This window comes from Petaurus breviceps, unplaced genomic scaffold, assembly GCF_028583685.1.
Source record: "Petaurus breviceps papuanus isolate PSGF00001 unplaced genomic scaffold, PetGlider_PUasm1.0 186, whole genome shotgun sequence".
Classification (NCBI taxonomy): Eukaryota; Metazoa; Chordata; class Mammalia; order Diprotodontia; family Petauridae; genus Petaurus; species Petaurus breviceps.
In genome coordinates this window covers 2,277,591-2,304,033 of record NW_027185798.1, presented here as the reverse complement: position 1 = coordinate 2,304,033, position 26,443 = coordinate 2,277,591, and the positions used below count along the sequence as shown (strand labels likewise).

The 26,443-nt window shown below is 47.9% G+C and overlaps 1 protein-coding gene across 2 annotated transcripts in view; it reads right to left on the bottom strand.

Annotated features, from left to right (window-relative positions):
- Positions 1-25,742, bottom strand: part of SENP2 (SUMO specific peptidase 2) — a 38,674-nt gene extending 12,932 nt beyond the window's left edge. For both annotated transcript variants that reach the window (XR_011168592.1, XM_069089364.1), the window contains exons 1-12: positions 25,323-25,742; positions 23,143-23,186; positions 19,454-19,587; positions 19,036-19,102; positions 18,058-18,139; positions 16,895-17,069; positions 11,623-11,726; positions 7,010-7,104; positions 6,475-6,526; positions 3,923-3,989; positions 2,599-2,883; positions 254-385 (exon numbers count right to left, since the gene is read on the bottom strand). Coding sequence is in view for 1 of the 2 variants with exons in the window: in XM_069089364.1 (XP_068945465.1) it covers positions 254-385; positions 2,599-2,883; positions 3,923-3,989; positions 6,475-6,526; positions 7,010-7,104; positions 11,623-11,726; positions 16,895-17,069; positions 18,058-18,139; positions 19,036-19,102; positions 19,454-19,587; positions 23,143-23,186; positions 25,323-25,426 (1,341 nt within the window). In the remaining variant the exon portion in view is untranslated. The remainder of the gene's footprint in view (positions 1-253; positions 386-2,598; positions 2,884-3,922; positions 3,990-6,474; positions 6,527-7,009; positions 7,105-11,622; positions 11,727-16,894; positions 17,070-18,057; positions 18,140-19,035; positions 19,103-19,453; positions 19,588-23,142; positions 23,187-25,322) is intronic.
- Between the last annotated feature and the right edge of the window lie 701 nt (positions 25,743-26,443).

Here is a 26,443-nt window from a genome sequence, read left to right as displayed (position 1 = left end):
GGTACTGAACAGGCAGCCTGATGGAGAGGTCCAATCCCCACCAGGTTTCACTGGCTGTGCTCCAAGCTGCACCGGTGTCAGTCACCATGCCTGGTAGCTGTGCATGCCTGCAGGGTACGGCGTGTTTATATTCATTCAGATAAAATGAGAGGATTCTCTGGCTGGGGCTGGGCTTTTTCTCTTAATAAAATTAAAAAACCTGTATCTCAAAACTACTAAAGCATTATGATAGTGGGAGGGGGTAGAACCTGACCTCGTCATTGAGCCAGTGATAGTTCCTCAAGGTCTGTATGTCTCCACGGGTGATTCTTAATTTGAAAGCACTGCTCAGGACCTCATCTTGGGGGCCACAGCCTAGGGCACTATTAACCTCCTTTTCCATATCCTGAAATAGAAAGTCCATAGTTGACAATGTTAATTTTAGAACCACACAAAACTGAATTATCACTTAAATTAGGCAAACTCATTGTAATTAATTCTCAGGAACACGATTTTAATAAAACGTATAAATTATTTATTGGCTTAAGTGGAGAAAAATAAGATCTGAATTTTTTTTACCCAGGGCATCATGCCATCTTACCACTGGAGGAGAAAAATATTCAATTATTTGGCTTCTGGCTACAATAAGTGAGTAGAGTCCACGCATCTGGTGTACTGTTCAGCTACTCCCCCACCCCCGCAACTCAGACAAACCAGTTCGTTCTATGCTGACCCATTCTCCACGACATGACACGCCCTTTAGGAACTGAAAGTGACAAAGATTTCAGGTTTTCCACCTACAATCAGGCTCAAGTACCAGCAAATGCCTTTTAAACCAATGCCCTTAAAGATCTCCCTACTTCAGACCCTAATGGGAAAGGGATGGACTTCAACTGTCTCAGGTACAACTTTGCTGTGCCCCCTAGAAACAGAGAAAGTGAAGAGAAAGGAAGGAGGATGACAGAGAGAACTGAAACCTAGGCAGGGGCCTAACTGGGGGGGCCTCACGAATTCCTAGTTGGCAGAAATGGGCATCTGGAGCCCAGGAGAAATGACTTCTCGACTCTCTCTGCTGGTGCTTCCTCCCACAGCACAGAAAACAAGGAGCTGTGTACTGTGCCTGAACACACAACACCCAACAACTTAAAAGCTGCTCCTTCTCCCTTGCCCATTTTCTTTCTTCTACATCTTCCATTGTTACATAATGAAGCAGTTCCACCAGTACTGGCTGATGTCTCTCCTGGGCCTAATAACACTGGACTTGTGCCCCAAGAGTATGGTGGGCATCTTACCGTAAAGCTACCCTGCAGGAGCCTTCGGTGATGGACAGACTCTCCAAGCACCACGTTCTCCTCCCAGTTCAGAGGTGGGAGGGTGCGTGTTTGTGTGCTGGGGCGGGGGGAGTCCTGATTCTCCGCCATCATCTCTCTAATCTGTGTGACCTGAAGTAAGTCTCCCTACCTGTCCAAGTCTCCTCTGTCACTGAAGGACCACGTGGTCTGTGTGGCTTCTTCTAGCTGTACAATTCTAGGACCCCAAGTGCCAGAGGAGTTCAGAAGAAGCACAGATCAGCATGGGTTGGGCTAACTGGGGAGCCCTGTGTGGAGTTAGTCCTTTAAGAATGGGCAGGATTTGGAAAACGAGAAGAGCAGGGATTCCAGACAGGGGCCATCACAAGCAAAAGCTGGGGGCAGGAGAAGGCACGTGCTGGGGAGTGGTAGGCAATCAGACCTGAGGGGAGGCCAGGCTGTGTGATAAAGAACCCTGAAGGCCAGGCTGAAAAGTACATGTTCAAAGGGACAGATATGATGAAAATGATGCTTTAGGAAAACAAAAATCTGACAGTGCTGTGTATAGGAGAGGCCTAGAGGCAGAAGCTGGAGGTACAAACCCAGCTGAGAGGCCTCAGGTGGGAGGAAATCTGGGCCTTCTACAGGCTGTGGAAACAGAAGAGTGAATGTGAGAATTGTTTCAAAGGAAGAAACAAATGGAGGCAGTGATGGATTAACAGGGACGACCGGCGACGTCACCGCCTGTTTGGAGGGTGAAGGGATGGGGAGGATCCCAGAGTGTGTGTCCCCACCAGCACTTGGAGATGCAGGCCTCTGACTCCTAAGGACAGAAGGCCGCCCTGACACAGACTCTGCCTGGGGAATTCTCTTCAGTCCAGGCTTCTTCCTGTTTCACGTGAGTCGGAAAAGACAGTTCTCATCAGGCTCACTGCTCTAACTTTAGCCTACTTCCGTAATTCCCATACTTAAGACATGTTGATAAGCTACAGCCACCTAGAAAGCCACAGTGTGCTCAATCTGAACACCAAAAAGACGCTAAGTATCATGAGGTAACCTCTAAAAATGGGGCCCATTTTTCCTCCTCAGTAACAGCCACTGCCAGCAGAAGGCACTGACACTGGCTCTTGTCATTGAACCATCCCCACCATCCCTCCTGATTCCCGCAGTCCAGGTGACTGCCCAGGGTCTCGCTCCAATTCCTCACACATACATCTCGTCCACTTTACCAACCAAAAGACTTTCAAAGCGACCCTGCCCATGACTCCTGACAAACCAAGGGGCTTCTGCATCCACTGCAAAGGGCCCGGCATGCTGGCATGCCCAGTACCTCAGTGAGCTCAGGAGGCTCCTTGGGTGGCTCCTTGGGTGCCTCCTTGGGCGGCTCCTCAGGTGGCTCCTCGGGCGGCTCCTTGGGCAGCTCCTCAGGCAGCTGCTCAGGCAGCTCCTCGGGTGTCTTCTCGGGGGTCTTCTCCTTCTCTTTGCCTGAGCCCTGCTGTTCTTTCATCTCAGGCCCAGAGTGTCTCCGCTTGAACAAGGCGGTATTTCCATTGCCCAAGCGAAGTCTGGAAGACACTTCCTCCGAGAGATCAGGCTCTGGCTGCTGGACCCTCCTCTGTTCACAGAAAATTGCTTGACAGTTTTACTATTTTCACTCACCAGGTCATTAATGGTTAATGGCAAATGGCCTTCAACAGGGATGTGGGCGGGATCTACTGGGGCAGGGGATGGAATCAGTGATCAAAACTCCTCCTAGCAAGATCTGGGGTGGGGGGCAAGGCTGACATGACCAAACTTGCAGCAACCAGAGGAAATACCATTGACCTGTTAGAGTCAAGGCCCCCTGACCTCATGGTAACCAAGACCTGGATTTTTAATAAACAAAAGCATTTGTCGAGCACTTACTCTAGGCCAAGCACCAGTGATAAGTAGCAGGAAGGTCAGATAGTCAAGGAGCACACATTAGGAAAGGAGAGTTAGGAGCTTTTTCTCCCCATGTCCTGGTACTTAAGGTCATCTGAGTTTCTCTTTAACTTTGCAAAATATTTTGCTGAAATCATTAGTGTTCGCTGAGTTTCTTGAGCTCATTTGAACACCAAGAATTCACTCTTCCTAATTACTTAGGACACTGCTTCCAAACCAAATTGTATTGTGCAGAGAAGCCTCTGAATATTAACATCCTGAAGCAGGTCAGAAACCTCGGATCCCAAAGCAAAGTCCCCAGTGGCCTCCTCTGGGGGGGCAGAGGACATCCCACATCTCTGGGGATGCGCACAACTCATCCCCTTCCTCAAAAGACAAGTGCCAATAACCCTAGGAGGATGGGCAGAGGAGATGCTCCCTCATGCCTGATTCCATTAAATTCCAGGAACCAAATCAGCAAGAAGAGTAGCCCAAAGCAAGATGAAGAGGGTGTTCTCTCCTCCATGAACAAAAGAAAAATGGAATTATGGATGAAATTAAAGGGTAAACCTCAGACTCAGGAGAACTTTTTGAAGTATTACAAAGTAGTATTTTGAAGTATTACAAAGTAATTATCAATTCCCTGTTAGTTTTGGTTTTTTGTTTTTTTTTTGGGGGGGGGGTTAGGAACCAAAAAGCTAACATTATTCACATGAAAGACCAAAAATATGTTAAAATAGTTTCATACTTACATTTTCATTTTCTGATCTATGTTCAACTGTCTTTTCAGGTTCTGGAATCTTTGCCTTAGTATTATGCCTGAAAACAGAAAGCATCTGCTTTATCGAAAGATACACCCTTCTACAATTCTCAACCTTTTTAGAAGACTTAAATAATGTAGGAGAGGAAGAATGAAAGGTGATACTTTTCCAAAGTACGGTTGGGGTGAGAATTCCTAACCAAAGAAGTAGAGGAGATTATTAAAACCAATTATCAACAACAATGTGAAAAGATGGGGGTGGCTAGGTGGCGCAATGAATAAAGCACCGGCCCTGGAGTCAGGAGGACCTGAGTTCAAATCTGGCCTCAGACGCCTGACATACTTACTAGCCATGTGACATTGGGCAAGTCACTTAACCCCAATTGCCTCCAAAATAAAAAAAAAGGCAAAAAAAAAGTGAAAAGATGACTAATATAGATGAAAACTACATGAACTTCTGAGGTTCCACCTCCAACCCAGGAAATTGACAGAGATGGTTAAAGACAAAAATAAGTCAATAGTGGAGGGGTTGTGGTGAGACAGGCACATTAACAAGCTGCTGGAGAAATTGTTAATGGGCCCTTCAGTTCTGGATGACAATATGGGGAAACAGAACTTTTCAGAGAGACTAAAATGCCCATCCCCTTTAACCAAGCAATGCAACTCCTGCGCATATGCCCCATTTTATAGTGGAGGAAACTGAAGCAAAAGGCCTCAGTGATTTGCCAAGGATCACGGAGCTAGTGTCTGAGACTAGACCTGAATGCAAGCTCTTCCCAACTAAGCCCAGTGCTCTCTCCTCAGTTCAAGCAGATCATGGAGAATAATATACACAACGGTTACCACAATGTGAATGAAAACTTCAAGAAAGCAGCCCAACACAGATGTCAGCTACATTCTGGAGAATAAGAGTCTCCCTCCTCTGGGCACCAAGCCCACAGACCCCAGGCAGCTGTCACAGACCCCTCGAGCGTGGGTCATTTTGTTGGGTGGCTGGTTTTGCTCTTTGTCACAAGTAAATTCAGGATGGGAAGACTGGCAAATGAATTAGGTGTGAAAAACAAACAGAAACCAATTTTTTTCTTTTTTGGAGGGGGGAGATAGGGCAATTGGGGGTAAGTGACTTGTCCAAGATCACACAGCTAGTAAGTGTGATCAAGTCTGAGGCCAGATTTGAACTCAGGTCCTCCTAACTCCAGGGCCAGTGCTCTATTCACTTCGCCACCTCACCGCCCAAGAAACCATTTTTTTTAAATGGGAGAAGCATGGTACAGAAGAAAGAACAGGTATTGGGAGTCCAAAGCCTGGTGATGCCACCCCCTCCATATGAGACCTTTGGCACACAGTGTAACCTCTCTGAGCCCTGTTCCTCTCCAGGAAAATGAGGGAATTGGGCTTGATGACCTCTAAGGTTATTCCCAACTCTCAATCTACAATCCCAGGTGCTCAGAATAGCTTGAATGTATATAATCTTGTTAATTTCCTGACTTCAAGGGTCAGAGACGGGTTTCCCCCTTGGAAATACAGAGAGTAGAAGTCTGACGATCTGGCTGTGACCACAGACCCCATCACCCTGCAGCCTCTCTAATGACAATCTTCTCCAGACTCGGCCAGCCTAGATCTTGGATCATGGGACGGATAGGTTTCTTTGGGGACACAAGGTGAAGCCCTTCCAGATGAGAAGCAGGACCTGCCAGAGTTTGCCTTGGGGTCCTTGCCATAGAGAGTGGGACTTTCCCACCATAAAAGAGAAACAAAAAAAAATCCCTATGTCCTGTCTTATTTTTTCCAGCACATTTAAAATTCTGAATATTAACATCAAAGAAGATGTAAAAGAGTGAGAAATTTGCTAGCAAAATGCCAGAGGAAGTCCGGCACAAGCCAAGTCTAATTCTAAGAAGGCTTCCCTGGCTACTGATAGTATAGTCTTCCCTAGGGGGCTGTCTGTGAGTGACACAGGGCCGAGCGCAATGTCCCCGAACACTGACTACAAGACCTCCTCAATGAGAATCACAATCATTCTAGAGATCTGTCTCAATCTAGAGGCAAAAAGGCAAAAGGAGAAAGGATGCCTGTTGTCCAGATTATGACACGCAAATGGATGGAAAGTCCAATGAGCCAGCCCACCAGGACCAAGACCATGGACACACACCACAGGCAGGGAATTAGTGAGGACCAGAAAAAAGAGGAGAGCAAGGGCATATCCATTCAGAAAATTACATAGCACTTTTAATGATCCCAAACTTCCCCAATAGAAAATCCATCACATGAATAACAATATTCTCCCAGTGATATCATATGGCTGCAAATGTGGAACACCAAAGTCTCAGGAGAATCAAAATTGCTGGTGACCGAAAGGACAGCATGCACATAAGGAGGCTAACACATGCAAAGAGGCGTCTCAGAAAAAGAAAGGACAGAAAACGGAGGCCACCCCGGGAAACCGTGGGACAGAGAGCTTAAGGCCTCCCCACAATGAAGAACCAAGAGACAGAAGCAGCACAAAAACATTCCCTGAAGGACCAGAAACTGTCAGCTAGTTACCTCTTCTCACTTCTCATGACACGAACCGGTCCCCACGACTCAGTAACTCTGTCTGTGAGGAACAAAGATGAGGCAAAGGTTAAACTTGATCAAAACTGAAATTCTCTGTCTCTCTCCCCTCCCCTCCCCCTCCCTTCCTCTCTTCAGCTGACAGGGCTATTAAAGTGTCAAGCTGCTGGTTCTCAACAAAGGCTGAGAACAATATTTCAAATGACATCAGTTAATTCTCCTAAAACAAGATGCCTAATCAATGAAGACCTTCATGATCTTCACTATGAACAGATCCCACGTGTTCAGAGCTGCCATCTGGTGAAAGGCAAACAATTTGAAAATCTCAAAGTTATTCCGGGAATGCTAACAAAAGCCCCTTTTCCCCTCCAATCACCTCTCTCTAAACACCTTCATATTCCAAAACATCATCCTTTGCCCTTCCCAATACATAATTTCTCAAATTAAAACTGTAGGAAATAGGAACTGCGAGCTCCTCATATGAACCAAGAGAAGACTGTAAGCCTGGGCCCCAGAGGGAACTCACACTGCTTTGGAACAAGCTGGCCCACTCTCATCACAAGGCGTTGATCTTCTCCCCAGCCACCAGTCCTTGCTGCTTCCACATGACGTCGCTGAGAACTGAGGGACAGCAAAATTTCAGAAGATCAGGAACAAGAGAGACGGGGATGGCCACAACACTCATTCACTTCCTGCTCAGCAAGTTTCTCTCAACAGGTGTTACAAAATGCCCCAGTGACATATGAGCCAGCAGAGGAAGTCACACAGCCCAGCCTAATGGCCAGAGCACGCTAAGGCAACAGAGGGACTAACTTCAAGCCCTAGTCTTGACACTGAGTGACTGTGGCTAAGTCAATATCTTGGTCTGATTGTAACTATAAAACCTGGATAATACTGATAACATAAAAATGTTGTGGAACAAAATACTGAAAAATAAATATTATTTTAAAAAAGCCTTGGGGGCAGCTGGGTGGCACGGTGGATAGACCACCAGCCCTGGAGTCAGGAGGACATGAGTTCAAGTCTGGCCTCAGACACTTGACACTTACTAGTTATGAGACCCTGGGCAAGTCATTTCACCCCCAACTGTCTCAAAAAAACCAGAAAATTTAAAAAAAAATTTTTAAGGTCTTTAAAAGGTCATAACCTAAAATTTTAATAGAACTCAGCAGGTTAGAGGAAATGAACTATAACATAATACAAAACATCCTAATCCTTTTACTATAGAGAAAGATGTGGTTGAGAAATTTGGGCTAAGTGTGCTAGGTACCAAAGGCGTTCTTAAATCCGCTTTTTAATCCTAACAAACTCCATAACCCATTAAGCCTATTCTTCTCTTCTCAATAGTACCTAGACCAGGATGTAAAATTTTGTCAAAATATCTATGTAACTCTCCAGCTTTCTGGCTAGACTACTGGACATTCTAGAAGAATCAAAATGGAGCTTAAGAAAACCATCCTGCTGACTACGCAGGTCAGAAGCAGAATCCCCAAAAGAAAAGAGTTTTGTTTGGGGTGGCTATGTGCACAGTGAATAGAGTCGGGAGGACCTGAGTTCAAATCCAGCCTCACTTAACACAAAAACTAGTCACTTAACCCCAACTGCCCTCCAAAAAAAAGGCAAAAAAAAAAAAAATGACCCTGCAGAGACGGGAAAGCAGACACCCGAGTTTCAGATTAAACATGCAGCAGCCTGGCGGTGCCAAGTTTTCTGGACTATGAGTTCCCTCCTATTTGCAGACAAGTATCATTTCCATACTTCTCAGCCTCTCATCACCATAAGTGTCAGGAAAGAATGTTTCCCCCATGGCTTTTCCACCTCACTCAAGAGCCAAAGGGATAACCTCCTATCTAGACGAATTCAACCAGTGGTTTGAGAAGCCCCGCCAACAATCTAGGCCCCACCCTCCGATGCCCAGCTCAGCCTGACTTTCCATGGAATCTCTCCCTTCTATCATTAACGAGCTCCTCTCCTTTGTGCTCCTTCCATCTTACAGCCCCTCCTTCACCCCCAGCATGACAGTGTCTTCCTGGCTATACCTTCCATCATCTTCCCTTCCCCTGGGGGGAGCAGTCTGCATCCTCCCCATGGCTACTTCCAGCACCTCGTCCAATGCTCAGCACTCTACTCCTTTGGAGGTCATCCTATCTAGCCAGGTTCTTTGCCCAATACAGATCCTGGTGGCAGTGACCTACCAACCCCAAGATCCTTTTTCCTCTTTTCTCAAGACCTTCTGTATCAGGCTCACAGTCCTTCTCTTCCACACTGACACACCTCTTTTCCCTTCCCCACTAGGACTCTTCCAGACCAACGTCCCCTTTGCTCAGGCTTTACTTTCCTCCCTACTACATACTGTCTTCTCCCACATCCCTCGCCACTTGTCCTACTATCTTTGTGTCTTGCCAAACTCATCCATCTGCCTACTCCATTCCCATGCTAAACCCAACTGGAAGAAGTCCTGCAGCCATACTGACTGGGTTCATCACAAATGTATACCTTACAACCTCTACTGGGCTCTCACTGAAGCAAGGCAGTCCTTTCAATCCTCCTAAACAGAATCTTTATCCCTCCCCCACCCCTTATCAAACATGGCCCCATACTTTATTGAAAAAAGAGGCCATTCACTATGAACTCCCTTTTCTCCACTTACTAGACATCTCACAACCTGTAGACCTCACCTCCCATTCTTTCTTCTTTCTCTTCCATGGCAACCCTTCTCCTATACCCCTTTAACCAATCCCTTTTTTCTTGCCCCTTCCCCCCCCCCCCCCCCCAGGCCCCGCCCCAGCCTCATTATCTCCGCCTCTTATCTTTTTTTCTTTTGAGCAATTGGGGTTAAGTAACTTGCTGAAGGTTACATGGCCAGCTATTTGTGGGTGCCAAGTATCTGAGGCTGGAACCGATCTGGCGTCTCCCAACACCGGGGCCGCCCCTAAAACTTTTTTTTTTTTAAAGCAATTGGGGTTAAGTAACTTGCTCAAGGTTACACGGCCAGTTTTGTGTGTGTGTGTGTGTCTGTGTGTGTGAAGTATCTGAGGCTGGAACCGATCCCAGGTCTCCCGACTCTGGGGCCAGCACTCTTACTCACTGTGCCACCTGGCCACCCCCATATTTTATTGCATGCTTTTTTTTTTGGAGGTCAATTGGGGTTAAGTGACTTACCCAAAGTCACATGGCTAGTTGTGTCAAGTGTCTGAGGCCAGATTTGAACTCAGGTCCTCCTGACGCTAGGGCTGGTTCTCTATTCACCTCACCACCTAGCCACGCCCGCCTCTTATCTTTAATCTTACTCCCTTCCCTACTTAATCAGTCCAGGTCTCCCCCATTCTTAAGAAACCTTCACTTGCCCCTACCATCCCCTCATGCTATCTATGTCTACTCCCTTTCACACTCAAGCTCTAAGAACCAATGGCAACCTCTTACCTTCACTTTGCAAACTCCTGGAGTCTGACTTACAAATGCTCCAAACTTTTTACCATCTCTTTAAGTGTCCATTCTGATGGGTCTCTGCCTAATCCTCATCCTTCCTGACCTGTCTCACACCAGTGGCCACTCTCTCTTCCTCGATCATCTCTTGGTTCTCCTCCTCCTATCTGATCTCTACTTCTCAGTGTTCTCTGCAGGACTATCTGCCATACTCCGCCATCCAACTGCTGGGGTAATCCCCAGCCTCTGTCCAGGGTCTTCTCTTCTCTCTCTCCTCTCCAACTCCCAAGGGTTCATTGATCAGCTACAGAGAATTGTCTAAGACCTCGATATAGCTAGTTACAACTCATCGCCAACTGCCTGGTGGACATTTTGACCTGGATGTCAAAATCAGAACTCCTTATTATCCAAAACCTGCCTACCTCCCCATTTCTTGTGAGGCTCCATCAGTCTTCCCACTTGACCTCAGACCACCCAGTCAGCTTCCCTTCTGTCTACTGGCCCCACTTCTCTACACTCAGATGGCCAGTACACCAAGCAGATCCTCACCATCTCTCTCCTGGACCCTTCACTGGTTTCCCCACCTCTCTATTTCATTCTCTCTTCAGTTTGCAAAGTGATAAGCACAATGCTATCCATTGCTAACCTTGGCTCAGGACACTTCAGGGCCAAGCCCAGCTCCTTTGCTGGGTGTTGAAAGCCCTTCACACAGTGACTCCAGCCAACCTTTCCAGCCCTCACATACCCCCCTTCACACTACATTTCAGCCGACACGGAAGTCCCTTCTCCCCTCCCTGTGCCACTGCAAAGATCGTCCTGCCTATGGCCCCCAGCTTACTTCAGAGCTCGGCTCAGACACCGTCTCTTCCATGATGAACCCTCAGGACCTTGTACATAACTCACCGATGTGTTTCTTGGGACCTGTACTCTCCCAAAGAGAATGGGGGCCATGCTCCATGAGCACACCCAGCACAGTGCCTGGCACACAGTAGGCATTTAATAAACTCCTGTTAACTGAGCCCAAAGGGAAGAACAAATAAGCAAAAGAAGACAGAGGAAAAGGCTGGAGTTTGAGAAACTGCTAGAGTCCTCTGGACACTCCAAAAAATTTCACATTCCCCTACTTAAGGAAATTAAAGAATTTTACAAAAACCCAAAGGAGTTTTGAAATTTAATGGCTTCTAAAAATCCCACATCTGTTATTCACTATCTTGGCACATTCTATGTAACCAGCTTATAATCAGGAATTGCTTTCAGATTTTGTTACTGGTGCTGATTACAGTTCTGAAGTACTTTCCATATTAGTCTGTCTGATTCTCAGCACAGCCTCATGAGATGGGCACTAATGATTTATTATCTGCCTTTTGTAGCTAAGGAAACTTCAGGCTCAGAAAGGCTAAATGATTTGCCCATGGTCACACAGCTTTGTGACTATATGAGTCAGGACTAGAACTCAGGTCTTCCCAACTCCAGATCCAGCACTCAGAACACCCGCAATGAGAACATCAGAAAGTGAGCCCAGAGTTCAGGTGGGAGCAAAAAATTCTGGCAACAGAATCCACGAGCACCTGGACAGGGATCAGATGCATCTTCTGATGCAGGTTCTTCTCAGGCATCCCCCATCCAGCCCTTCCTGGCTGTTGCCCTCTCACAAGACAAGAAGAAGCAAGCACCAACAGCACAAGCCCCCTCAACCCGCCAGCCTGTCATTACCCGTGATGGTTTGCAGCAACAGGAGGGAGACCGTTTCCATGGCATCCTTCTTTAAGTCGCTGCAACAGCCTTTGATACTTCTCTCTCTCCTCTCTCTGAAAACCCTGGGGAAAGGAAGGAAACACTGACAAAAGCCAACAGAGAAATGCCTGGCCCACACACAGAGAATCAATCCATGGTAAGAACCTGGCTTCTGTGCATAGACCAAGTGCCATCATCCAAGGCACTGTTCAAGGGCGCTGGAGGGCATCATGTTTAAAGGACGTCCTCTGTTCTAGCTTTCAGAGGAAATGAACGTTCACTTAGCACCAAGTAAGGCTGAATGCCCACTGTTCTGGGGACTGAGACACAGGCCCTGACCTTAGAGACTCCTCATCTGACCATAAGCTGCATAAAAGCAGAGATTGTTTTATCCTGTGTCCTCTCATCTTCGGGGTCAGGCATATAACAGGCACTTAATAAATGTTTGTTGACTGACTGATATGAAGAGTGTCTAACAGGAAGATGACAAACAAATGAATTAAAATCAAATAACATAGGACCCAATGCTCTGGAGAGTTGCAAAGTAGTATGTGAGGCTCGAAGGAGTGGGGGATAAGACAGGAAATGTAAAGGAGGTGACATTTAATTGGACTTCAAAGATAACCAGTAACTTAACAGATGAAGAAGGGAGAGGAAGGCCATTCCCAACCCAGATAACACAGGAACAAACAAGGCAGAGAGAAGTCTAGTTTGGCCACAGCCTAGAGGTTCATGAAGGGAAGCAGAAGAGAAGGACCAAGATAACCAGATCCATACCCAAAGAGGATTCACAGAAAGGCCATGTGAAGGAGGAATTACGAGTAGGGAGAGGATAGAGCAGGAATACCTATTGGGGCTGGGGAGGGGAGGGGGAGGTACTGGAACAGCCAAGGCAGGTGCTAATAAGTCTGAACTTGGGGATGGGCAGCAAAAGGAAGAAAGGGGACAATTGAGAGAAATACAGCAGAGACAGAACTGACAAGATCCGGGAATAAAATGAATGTAAAAGGTAAGGGAGAGAGAACACTAACATGTTAAACACAACAAGTGAGTTGTGATACAGCTGGCAGAAAGAGCAGAAAGAACCAGGTTTTAGAGAGAAATGTAATGAACTTGATTTGAGGGAAGCTGAATATGGTTGGCGCTTGTCCATTTTCTCAAAGAGGAACGAAAATGACATCACTATGTTAGAGTCAGGTTACAGCACGTCCGACTGTGGCCAATCAGACCGATAGGAGCTCAGAGGCTCTACCACAAGTGCACCACAAACAGACCACATGAACATTGGGGAGGATTCTCTAAACTGGAGCATCTCACAGTTCTTCTGAGCTACTTCATCTGAACTTTGCTCCTAGAGCACAGCACTTTCTCTGATGAGGGCACATCACGCTGAGTCGTCCTGTGCCAGGGTCTCCCATGTTACACAATCAATTCCAAAGTTCTTCAGAGACCTGAAGAGTATCCTTGCATTGCCTTTTTTGACCTCCAAGTAAATGCTTGTCTTATGTGAATTCTCCCTAAAATAACCTTTAGGCAAACATACGTTTGGCGTTCGAACAATGTGGCTAGCCCCTCAGAGTTCTGCTCTCTGTGGCAGAGTCTGACTGCTCAGGAGTTTAGCTTGTGAAAGGAACTTGGTGCCCGATGCCTCACCCTGCCAGGTGATCTTCAGACTGTCCAGCTTTCACAGGTACGTAACAATGAGGTCAGCACATGGCTTTGCAGCCCTTCAGTTTGGCACACAGTATAATACCTCTTCTCTCCCACACTTTCCTTCAGGGCCTCCCAAACACTGAGCCACCTCTGGAAATGTGCGTGTCAACCTCACTATCAATATGTATATTGCTGGGAAGTATACTGCAAATGTAAGTGACCTTATCTGTGGTATTCAAAACTACTCCACTTGCTGTACGCAATGGTTCCACGTATGTATGGTATGGTGCTGGCTGGTGGAGTACCTGTGTTTTCTTGGTGTTAGCACAAACAGCAGAGAAGCAAACCTCACTGAAGGCTTCTGACCACACTGCTGAAGCCATCATATGCTAAAAAAGCATGGAAGCAAGCGTACAGTCTTGTTTCACTCCACTGGTGACTAGGAAAGTGCAAAAGCACTGACTGTCATCCAGAAGCCAGGCAACAACATCATCAGGAAACTGAGATACAAGACTTACTTCTCTGGGTGCCAAATTTTGACATGATTTTCCATCAGCCCTGGCAAATGACAATACCAAAGGCCTTAGTCAGATCTACAAATGTTGTATACACATCTGTTTGGTTCCTGGCATTTCTCCTGGAGCTGTCAGGCAGCAAACACCATAGCAACTGCTCCTCAGCCCTTTCTGAAGCCACACCGGCTCTCAGGTGAAGGACTGCCCTACTAAGGACAACTCTGGCAAGAATCTCACCAGCAGTGACAAAGAGAGACTTTCTCCCTGAGACTGTCACAGGACAATCTATTTCCTTTACCTTTGTAGAAATGGACAACAGAGGCATCCTTCAAGTCCTAGGGGATGAGCTCCTCTTGCCATGATCTCAGCTGGAATAGAATCAGCACCAGGTGCTAAGGGTCCACCCCATCCAGGTGTGTAGAGCCCAGGAAGCTGGGTTCAGAATTGCAGTCTGGTCTGGAGACCGAGATCTGAGAGTCACTAGCATCAAGGTACTAGTTGATGCCATGGCCAAGAAATGAGGCTGCTGAGGGTTAGCAGGTCAGGGGCAAAACCTCTGGGAACAAACCACCATGAAAGGGTAGGAAAGGGTTGAGAACCCAGTAAAAAAGAAGAAACTGGAAAAATAAAAAACAAGGAGTGTACAATCTCTCAAAAAGTCAAGGGAGAAGAGGTTCCAGAAAGAGGGCATTGGTCAAGTCTCAAAGGCTACATGGGACAGGAAGTAACTAAAAAGTAACAGTTTAATTTATCAATTAGGGACTCAGCAGTGTCTTTGGAAAGGCAAAGCTGAGCAGAGCAATGGTGCTGGAAACCACAGTCAAGAGTGGTAAGGTGAAAGCAGGAAGACAGGAAGATAGGACAGGTGGTGAGCATGGCTGTCAAGTTTTGGTAAATAGAAAAGAGGAACTTAGGAAGTTCCTATTTCAATTTTCTCAGGAAAGGAGGAGGTTACGTCATTACATCATAAGTGCTAGGGGACAGTCATGTTAGGGATTTGACAAACACAAATCAGAAGAACTTTTAAGAAGCCTCAAGATTCCACTGCCAAGCCTGTGTCCGAAGGAGGTCAATGCCAAAAATGTCCAACATTCAAGAGATACCCATTGACCGGGAAATGGCTAAATGAGTTGTACTACATGACTGTAATGGAAACTATTATGCTGCAAGAAATAATGAGTGCAGAGAATCACAGGAAGAATTGTGTGAACTGATGCAAAATGTCAGAGACCAAGCAAACAATGAAAACAGAACCGCCACCATACATGGAAAGAACGGTAGCCACCGCCAAACAGAAACAAGAAAGCTCTGAAACAAGGACCAAGTGCTGCTCCCGCCACTCCCTAGACACAATGCTGCATGTAACATCAGATTTCTTTCAACATGCCTATTAGCTATATTCAAGTTCTTTTTCCTTCCCCTTAAACTAATGACACTGGACATTTACAGAGATAAGGTCAGCTTGATCTCCCCGTTGGCTCTCAGAACCCTGGGAGAAAGGCTGGGTGGCTCCTCTTCGGTGGCAGGAGCTGCCAGAGCTGAGGATCCGGGGCTTATGACCACGGGATGGACAGATCACACTGGCACCTAGAGTCAAGGTGTAACTAAAAAGGCAAGTTAGGCCAGAGCTGGGCCATGTAGCACAATGCCAAAAAGGCACAAGGGACAGAAAGATGAAAAAGCAAGACCGAAGGAACTGAAGATGGGATGGGCAGCAGCCATCAGCAAGCAGAGACACTATGCACAGGGGTGTGAAGGGTGGTGTAATGGGAATGCAAATTTGGAAGATCTTCCCTGCCCTTAGGCTAAAGTGCACCTGAAGCCTGGGGTGGGAGGCTTGTTTTTCAGTAGATACTTTTTGATTGGCCAGTGGGTCAATAAGGTTGTTACATTCTCTGAGCCAGGAGAAGGCTATATAAGCCCTGATGTGAGGCTTTGTTTTGGGGGCTCACTTTGAGAAGTGTTCTGTGATTTGATCTGTATTCTGGGAAGCCGTTGTCCAGGCCCCCCCGGCTTTGAAAAACCCAGATGTGGAAACCCAGATGTTGACTGGGTATGGATGTAATGGTTGGACAGTTTGGAAATCTGTCTACTTGATCTATTTCTGTCTTGATAATTCTGCCTGTATACTTTGAAGTTCGGGGTGCTGACCTTTTCCCCTGAACAAGGTAAATGATATATGTCTGACTGATTAAAGTAAGCTTGTTAACCCATTTTGAGTTACTTTCCTTTAACAAAGCAGATCCGAGAACCTGTATTAGCAGCAAACCCTGAGGATGCTTGGGGTGCTTGCTGCTACAGGTGGACAGAGCTGTGAAACAGTGTGTCCACAGTGCAGTATCTGAACAAGTCCTGGGAGTGGTGCAACTGTGTGGTCCAAGTGTCAGAAGGACCCCTGACATTCATCCCACACCCCCTAAAGATGATGGTGGGGCAGCAGGGAGGGAAAAAGCACCAGTAGGGCTCTGCTGTCCCTAAGAAAACAGGGTGAGTGAACAAGAGGTCAGGAGAAGAGAGCAGTCGTGATGGGGAGGAGGCAGCACAAATGGGCATACGGTCCCAAGAGAGAGGGCCTGGGTTCAAATCCCAGCTCTGCTCCTTCCTGCTTGTGTATGCTGGGGCAATTCATTGGCCCTGTCTGGGCTTTGCCGGTAAGATGCGAGGATTAAACTGGATGACTCCCAAAGTCCCTCCCCAACTCTAAAATCCTGTGATTGTAACTTCCAAAGAAGGCCCACGGAGGCACACACAAGGCCAGAGGAGTGGCTACGGTGCAGAGCAAGGGCAAGGTTAGCCACTTGGACCTGCTGGCCCTGGAGGGGGTGTGTGTGCAGGAGAGCGTGAGGTGATTTCCTCAGTAGGAAGGAAACTTGACATAGAAAGGTCAGAGGGAGGTCAAGAAGGTTCACCTCCGCCCTCTGACATGGGCTACACACAAGCCCCCCTGCCAAACGCAAATACACATGATCTACCAGAAGAGTCCAGGCGTCCAGGAAGGCAGGCACAGTTTACCTTCCAGTCGATGGGGTCCTCGCTGCTCCAATACTAGCAAAGAGAGACCCAAAGTGATCCCTGGGACTTGCCTCTTCCACAGTACAGCGTGCTCTCCTCAGAGCCCTGCTAGTTTCTGCAGGGGGTCCTTCCGAAGGGTTCCGGTCCTGAACGGGCTGTTTCCAGGCTAGAGAACTGTCTGGGGGAGACTTGACATAGTGGCGGCCACTCATTCTTTTGTTACAAACTTCCTGGTTACGAGGAAAACTATTGGACAGAACAGAAATGGTCAGCAAGACTGAAACACTCAAGGTCTTTGCATGAAAGCTCTAAGACCTCCAGGACCCATTGACAGAGCAGATGGAGGTAGTGCTGAGGTATGAATGCCCCAAATATACACTAGCCCTTTGCACAATCATCACAGCATGCTGCTTTTCAGATCTTCACAAACAGAGGTCTAGATCACAGAGTGTGGCAGAGCTGGGGCTCCAACCTAGGCCTTCCTAGCTTTCCAAGTCTTGCCACAGCCCCACTGAATGCCCGCCCCGCCCCCACCCCAGCAGCAACCTTCCCCCCAAAGTCACTGCCTCCCCATCCTGGCCACTGGAGCTATGCACCCCTACTTCCTTCCGGGGCGGGGGGGCTGACCAGCTGCGAGAACCTGTGTGCTGTATTTTCTCACCCATTGCACTGCAGCCAGAGCTTGGGGAGATTTGGAGTATTCAAGGTTCAGGGGTGTTCACATAAGTATACTGTTACAAGTATTTTAGCTAAAACAGAGACAGACTTTGGGGGACAGTGTGGGACCAAGAGACATCATTCAAAATAACACTCAAAGTATTTTTTTGGAAAGTTAACTTAAGGATTCAACTTGATTCTAAATCAGGGACTTCCTGCCAGAACTAGCCAAGAGCCAGGCAGTCGGCTTTCTTTCTGGGAAGCTCCGTCTGTCCCAGAGGGCCTTCCTGAGACTCTCCAGGGCTGGTTGTGGAGTGCAGTGGGGCCACACAGGAGGGGCCCCTTCTCTCAGGTAACACTTGTCTTTTATCTGCCTGCTGAGACTATGAGGCAAGGAAAGATCTTTTTGTCTGCTGGCCTTTTAAAGACTTTATCAGATGCTTTAAGCATCCTAAACAATCAGAAAACAAACAAGAAAATGAAAGCATTTTAAGAGGGAGGGCTTCACCATGTATTGCAATGAAGTTGGTAAATTTCTATGCACAGAAAAGCAGAATTATCAGAAGACAAGCATTACCTAAAGGAAGGCATAGCGTGGCGGGGGTGGTGTCGACTCACTTTATCTGAATGTTTACTTGCTCCATTTCGTGTTTTTTTACCTACAAACAAAAGTGCATTAGTAAGTGAGGGAGGGGGGGTTGGGGGGGGTTAGGAGGAGGGATGGGACTGGAGTGTGACTAGTTTGTGTCTGAAAACGGAACTAAGTATTATGGCTTTCTCAACTAAATTATGCATCCAGCAATTTTCCTCCCCCTCTCCAAAGATGAAAATGTGACTGACCCTATCTCAAACTCAAAATAAGTAGAAAGTCTCAGAAATGCTGAGAGATGAGGGCAACTGTCTATACTTTGACATGACACACCCAATAAACTCTGGGGAAGCTTATGAATGAACAAATCCAAAGGGGACCCTCATGAGCTCTCCCATGAACCTCAGCTTCTCTTCTCCTATAGGAGAGAGCATCCAAGATTGGACTCTGAACCCTTAATGCCTCAGAGGCACCTGTGATGCTTGGAACTGGCTGACTAGGCAAGAAGGAGGGCTCCAAGTCACTGGCACAGGGCTGTCCAATGTCCTGAAACATGCCCAGTTCCACATCTGCTGTCACAGGCACCATCAAAGGCCTAGAGGAGCGAACCAGGACCTAGCCGAGGGAAGAGACTGCTGCATGCAGAAGGACAGATAATCCAGAGTCCAGGCCTTCTCTATCCTGCATCTCACCTCCCCTCAAATTATCCCATCTCCTGGAGGGAACAACTGACTCTGGGCATTGGCCTCCAATGTCCCTGATCCTGGGAGGAGGCTGCAGCCCCCATAATTAGCCCTGAGATAAAATGGTCACAAGCAAAATCAACAGAAGCCCTCATTAAAGGGAGGTTTTCGGCACTGGTTTCTCCCTCCTCTCCCCCACCACAACTCTACCTGGTTAAAATGGATCCTTTTCATATACTAAAAACCAGAACAAGAAAAAAGAAGCATTTGGTATGTCTCTCACCCGATGTAAGCACATCTCTCCAGGGTCCAGATTTTGTCAATTTATGAGATGAACGTTTGGGAAATACCTTAAAAACCAAAAAGAATTTAATTGGAAAAAAAAAATACTGTGACAAAACAAAAACAAAATAAAAAAGAAACCATTCTAGTTAGAGAATTCATCTTTAAAAAAAACTTCCTATCAAGATCATCCTCCTGCATAAAATCCAACTGTCTTCAAGAATGTCCAAATTTTTATTTTTAAAACCTTCTAAAATAACATAAAATAGAAATCATAGGCGCTGAATATATATTAGTAATTAATTATCTCACTTATACAGCTCTGAAGTTTTGAAAACAATTTTTTCCACCTTTTGTGATTGTGAAGATGAGGACAATCAATGGGGAGCAGTAAGCCTGGTCTGGGTTTTCCCACTGACCTCCCTGGGAGGGCTCCCAGTGTGCGCTCCATTGCAGCCACTCGCCTCCGGGCACCTCGGGCTGAGGCGGGCCGGAGCGCCAAAGAAGTTGGTGATATCCCAGACGCTCCTCTTGACTCGATGAATCAGGTAATCTACAAATCCAGGAAGCACAAAACGGACATTTCACAACAAAAGCACTTCAGCTTTGAGAAGGGGCCTCTACAGCATATGGAGAGATACTTAAAGAAGCTGGAAGGCCAAGGGCCCCAGAGGCAAGGGCCTAGGTTCAAACGCACCTCTGATATACTGACTACCTGGGGTGACCTGGGGCAGGTGGCTTCCCTCCACAGGCCTCAATTTCCTCCTTTGTAAATGATGGGGGGGGGGGGGTTGGCCCAATGGCCTCTGAAGGCCCTTCCAGCTCTAGGTCTAGGGTGTGTGATCAAAACCCTAACTTACAGAACACTCAAAATCCAACAGTGCCTTGCACATTTTAGAGGCCTTCACAGATCTGCTGAATGAAGAGTTGGTAAAGAAACTAGAAAAAGTTCTTTTCTAGAAACTTCTTCAAGTGAAACAGCCAGTTTTCCCGTTTTCTTCATCAAACAGTAGCAGTTTTGGAAAACCAAACAGTGCTGCAAAAACAACCAATCCTCCTCCCTCCCCAACCTTCAAACATAGGCAGGCTATGGCCAGAGAAACGAGGCCCCAAGGTGCCAGTGAGAGCTGGCATTAGGGGCCGGTGTGGTATGCCAGAATCGAACAAGAAGCCCCTGTGAATCTTGGGCTACATGGCACCACAGCCTGTGCCGGCTCTGCTCCCATCCCGTCTTCCTGATGGGTCCTGGACTGATTCAGAGTTACCATCACCCAAGGGTGCAAAGCAGGAAAATCCCTGGACCTTTGCTCACTCCCTCCCTTCCTCTTACATCACCCCCCTACATGCCACCTTGTCTGTCTACTACAGTCAAGTCATGCTGAAAATGGCTCATTGGCCTACTTAAATCTTACAGGGCACACAAGTACAGAGTAGTGCAGTTTTCTATCCCTAAGTTTCAGAGCATCAAAAAATCTCTTCCTAGGGTAGCTAGGCGGCACAGTGAATAGAGCACCAGCCCTGGAGTCAGTAGGACCTGAATTCAAATCTGGCCTCAGACACTTGACACATTTACTAGCTGTGTGACTTTGGGCAAGTCACTTAATCGCAATTGCCCTCAAAAAGCAAAAAAAAAAAAAAATCTCTTTCCAAAGCGGTTTGATAGTAAAGCAATTTAGACCAATATCTTATACCACATACCACAATAAGCTTCAAATAATACTCAACCTGACTATCTGAGGTCACACCATTAAAAAAAAATCAGAGGGAACCAGACCAGGTAACCTTTTACTGGGGCTAGTGAGAAGAGCTCTTAACCAAACATTATATTACATGAAATTGGAAAGCTTTTGCTTGAAAAAAACTAATAAGGTTAGGGTAAGAAGGAAAGGTGTCAAATGGGAGAAAAAAAATCTCTCCAAATATTTCTGAAAAGGTTCTGAAATGTAAGACATATGGAGAACTACACACACATACCCCAGTGTTAACCCCTAAAAGGCAAGTATTCAAAGGATATTAACAAACAGTTCTCAAAAGAAGCGTTGCAAACAATTAACAACTCTATGAAAGATTGTTTCAAAGCACAAATCAAAATAATCCTGGGTTTTCATCTCAATCCAGCAAATGGGCCAAAAGGATGAAAGATAGATTGGTCAGTGCTAAAGAAGCCAGACAGCTGCTGCTGAAGCTCTAGACAGGGTTGACCACTCTGAAAGCCAATTTGCAATTATGTAAAAAAAAGCCAAAAGGGACTGAAATGCCCAAAGTCTTTGTTCCACAACAGAAAGAGGTCAAGGAAAGAGATTAAGAGCATCCACATGCACTGAAGTGTTTAGAGCAGCATTTCACCCAACAGTAAAGAATAAGAAACAAAGCAGATGCCCATCGACTAAGGCATGGCTAAACAAATCCTGGCACATGGATGTAATGAGATGTGATTGTGAAATAAGAAGTAATATGAAGAATTCAGAAAAAAACAAATGTGAACGGATGCAGTAAAAAGTCAGCACAACCAGGAAAACAAGACGACACTGTACCATATAAATACCAGGAAAAAAGTGAACCAGACAACCATGTGATGACGGTGATGATTATTCCTTCCTCCAATCAGCCTCCCCTCCTCCTCTCTGGTAAGCCAAATCCTGTGCCAGGTACTGACTGGGCCCTCCCATCCCCCCTCAAACCCTGGTCTCTCCAGGACCCACCCCCTGCCATGCACATCTCTGCTCTGGCTTAACCCTCTGATGAATGCATGGGTCCCGCTCTCTGCTCTCCTCTTTTCTCCAGTCCCTTTCCCCTTTCCCCCACTGAAAAGAAAAGTGAACCACAGTGGTGGTTGTGTAAGTGCAAAGAAGGGAATAGAAGCAAAAGATGCAGAGTGAGATTCCACAAGAGGTGAGAGCTGAGAGGAGGGCAGAGAGGGAGGAGCAGTGCTGAGAGGAGGGCAGAGAGGGAGGAGCAGTGCCGAGAGGAGAGCAGAGAGGGAGGAGCAGAGCTGAGAGGAGGGCAGAGAGGGAGGAGCAGTGCCAAGAGCTGAGAGGAGGGCAGAGAGGGAGGAGCAGTGCTGAAACTGCTCACTCAGGGAAGTTCAGAGGAGGGGAAGATGAGCTCCGTGTTGGAAACAGTGAGTCTGAGATGCCTCGGCAGGCGATGTGGGCAGACTGCTTGTGAGGACTGATGAAGGCCGTGGACAAGAGCAGTACAGGATGGGAAGTGGAGATATCTTAGTGGTGGGGGCTCCTACACCTCAGAAGCCTCCACAAGTCACTCATGTATCAATGAACACGTGGGCTTGTCCGGGCACTGAGGCTCCTTGATTTACCCAAGGTCACACAGCTAATATGTGTCCAAAGTGGGACATGCACCCAGACGTCTCAACTCTGAAGTCATTTCTATGTCCATCATACCAGGGGTAGGGAACCTGAAGCCTTGAGACCACATGTGGCCCTCTAGGTTCTCAAGTTAGACCCTTTGAATCCAAATTTTACAGAACAAATCCTTTTAAGGGGCTTTGTTCTGTGAATTCTGGATTCAGTGAAAGGGCCACACAGAGGACCTAGGGGGCTACATGTGGCCTGAAGGTCACAGGTTCCCCACTCACACTAGACCAAGTTGCCTATCTCAGTGAGGCTCATGCAGTAACATATTCCATTTAAAGACATCTTTCTGTAATGCTTTATAGGAGGCAGCGAAATGGGGCATGACCTTAAAGATCCACACACAATATGGGTGCTCTCTGAACCAAAGTGACCTCTCATCCCTTCCTAACAAATACCGAACAGTTAACTGGTGATACCCTCCCTCCCCCGTTGGATCAGCTGAGGATTCAAAAGCCTTTACAGCTTGTGAGACCTTCCAGAGCTCAAGGAAAGGATCTGGAGGAGGACTTCAGCCTCCAAACAATCCTCAGTTTTTGTGTACTTTACATTTTCTCCCAAACAACAAGTTTCTTTTCTTTTTTTCTTCTCTCCTTCCTTCTATTTCTTCCTCTTTTTCTTCTACTAGTACTACAAAAACAACCCCTACTACCTCTACTGCAAGTACTATAATAACTGCTATTACTTCTACTATGACAAGAGCACGCAGAGAATTGAAAATGAATGTTTAGTACCTAATCGTGGTCTTTTGGCTTGTATTTCATCAGTGGCTGGAGTTCTGAGGAAAAAAAAAAGAGAAAAGCACCATTATTACCTTATCAGGCCCAAATCTATCAAATCATTCCATCAGTCCTCCACTCTCCCTTTATTACCAAATGGGTTCCAAGAAACGTCTTGAGACAGAACGACACATTATCAATCACTTCTGTTCAGATATAGGAAATTGCATCATAATTTAGACATTTGAGCCAGCTAAAGATTTTCAGTAATACTGAAAATAATCACATGCAACCTAAGCAATCAGATCTTTTTGGACTGGAAAACAGCTTATATTGAAAAGAGTATATTTATATTGAAAATCTCAGTACTTAAAATTGAGCACACTAAATATTTTACTAAACAGTGCTCACGAAGCAGGGGATTACAATCTCACCCATTTGAACAGCATGTCAGTGCCTCAACACCAGGTACTTCTGAGATTTTGGGAGGGCAATATGAATCCTCTCCCTTTGGCTTTTGAATATATAAGTGTGGCCCACAAATAACATCATGAATGCCCTGCAGGCTCAGCACCTGCAAACCTCCTTTCCCCCCTCATCAAGCTTAAGATTATCAATAAAAATACAGGAACTTTGGACATAGAACAAACATCCCCCACTGTCCATGGGCTTTCAGTTAACCAACGCTTAAAGGCCTGCTGAGGACAAAATCAGGCAAGAAGCTGTGGAGATCAAACATTAAATAGGCCAGCCTCAGCCATCACAGGGCTCCCAATCAGGAGGCTCTAGAGTAGCAGTCCTAACTTTTTCTGTGCCCCAGAGACCTCAGGCAGCAGGCAAGTGAATTCTATAGAATCCTCTCCAGAATATTGTTTTTAAATGCACAAAATGAAATATACGGGATCACAAAGGAAGACAACTATACTGAATTACAATAAACCAAACAACAATAACAATAATGACACCACCAAGATGGTTCACAGACCTCACCTTAAGAACTTCTGCTCTAAAGCTATAGATGCAGGTATATAAAACAAATTACTCCGAAATATCTCATGGCAAGTGCATAAGCAGTTAGAAGCCAAAGGGAAGGAAGAATCTTTACTGAATTCCAAGGGAAAGAGAGAAATGGAATGTGTAGTGCAAGCTTGTGCCAAGAGCCCCCTTTGCTCCCCATAAATCTCAAATAAAATGGTGCCTTCTAAATGATTTCCTTGTGAGAAAAGGGCATTCACCTTTCCGCTCCAGCTCTCATTTCCCCAGACAAAATCCCTACTAGTTCCCCTCTAACCAGACAAGTCTCTCTGACAACAGCAAGGTCATTCTGAGTAAAAGCAGAGGGATAAATTTCAAAGAGCTGATGTGAAGTCAAAGTGATCTCAGTTTTGACACTTCTAACAACATGGCCTTGGGGAAGGCACTAAATTTCTTAGTCTAGGTTTCCTTAAAAGTGAAATACTGTACAAAATACTTAAAGCGTCTATCTTACACATTAACAAACAAAATCAAGCAAGCAAATAGGCGCGGGCTACAACGAGGAGCCAATGGCTCTGGAGGGATTTCAAGGCCAACACTTCCGGCGTTTCTACTAAGATAAAAAGTAGTGCTCGGCTTTCCATTTCTGACACACAGCCATTATTTCTCCTTTCCCCTCTCCCTAGTTACTTCGTATCTGCTTATCCGATCAAGCTCCACTAAGACCGCCACCTCCTCCCCTAGGATGACAGATGGAGAGGTGACAGGAACGCCAAAGGTCATCTGTCCCACGCCTTCATTTACGAAGCACTGAATCCCTCGGTTTCTATTACCACGGCCCAGCGGGGGGGGGGGGGGGGGGGGGGGGGGGGGCAAGGTCTACGAGAGAGGGCCGTCCCTAAGGGCCGGCTCGTCAACAGCGCGCGCCCCGGCTCCCACCCCCCTCCCGGCAGCGGACCCCGGCCTGCACAGAAAATCCCAGCTGAGATCTGAAGGGGCCTCGCTGGCCATCGAGTCCGATGCCCCGTTTTCAAGATGAGGAAGCGCAGGCGCAGCGATAAAAGGAAGTGGCCGGGTTTGAGGGCCCGCAGGCCATCGAGCCCGGTGCCGGGGACAGAAGCTCAAATGGAGGCCCGAGGAAGCAAAGGCCGCAGCCCCGCCCTCGGGCCGCAGATGGCAGGCGCCTCCCGGTGCTCGCGGCCCCCGCCCGCCCCTCTCACCTGTCAGAGAGCCGCCTCTTGAGCAGGGGCTGCGCTGCAGGCTCGGGGCGGCCGCGCGGCCTCCAGAAGACGGAGTGGAAGATATTAAGCAGCCATCTGTACATACCAGGCCGGCGCGGAAACCGCGGAGGCCGATACGGGCCTAGAGCCGGCGCCCGGAACCGCAGCCGCAGCCGCAGCCGCCCCTGCCACTGGCCCCGCCTCTGCGCCTGCAGCCTGCGCTGCGCGCACAGCTCCCGCAGCCGCAGCCGCAGCCCCCGCAGCCACAGCCGAAGACTCCGCAACTGCAGCCCCCGCAGCCGCAACCTCCACAGCCGCTGCTGTTGCTGCTGCTCAGGCCGTCGCCGCCGCTGCCTCAGCCTCAGACGCCAGCAGCTCCACCACGGCAACGTCGCAGACTTGTGACACCACAGCCGCGGTGCCCACCGGAAGCGCGTCCCCACGGCGTGGGCGCCGATCATTGACGTCACCGGCCCCCTGCACCCGTCGCGCCACTGCAGCCCGGGTGCACCGGCGCATGCGCAGGCGCCCCCCGCCCCGCCCCGTCCCAGCCCGACCGAGACCCCTAAGAACGCGGCTCAGCCCAGCTCAGGCCCGGACGGGCCAAGCTGGTTCAGGGGCGGAGCTATCGCCGCCCTTCCGCCAATCCTGCGGCGCGGGGAACGGAACGCCACACCGCCCACTGCGCACCACCCTAACGCTCTCTTTCGGGAGAATGGAGCCCGAGGCTCCAGGCGGGCGCGGGCCCGTTGACGGGTGGGCCTGTGGGGCCGTGCGCGCAGCCGTTGGGCGCAAGACCTGTGACCGCTGGTGCCCGGCTCCCCTCGCAGAGGCGTCTGGGGCGGGCTGTGCCCGCGCATGCGCCATTGTCTCTTCGGCCTCCCCCGGAGTGGTCCTCTGCTGGAACCCCCGGGGGGGGGGGGGGGCCCCCCCCCCCCCCCCCGGGGGGCCCCCTCCCCCCCCCCCCCCCGCCCCCGGCGGCCCAGAGGTCCCCTGCTCCGTCCCGTGCCCGCTTATTGTACCTTCGTCCGCATCCCCGCCTTGCCCCCCCGCTCCACACCCCTTTAGATGCTCCTGCGGCCCCTCCTGCAGCATTGGGAGCCCCGCTAGCTCAGGGCAGT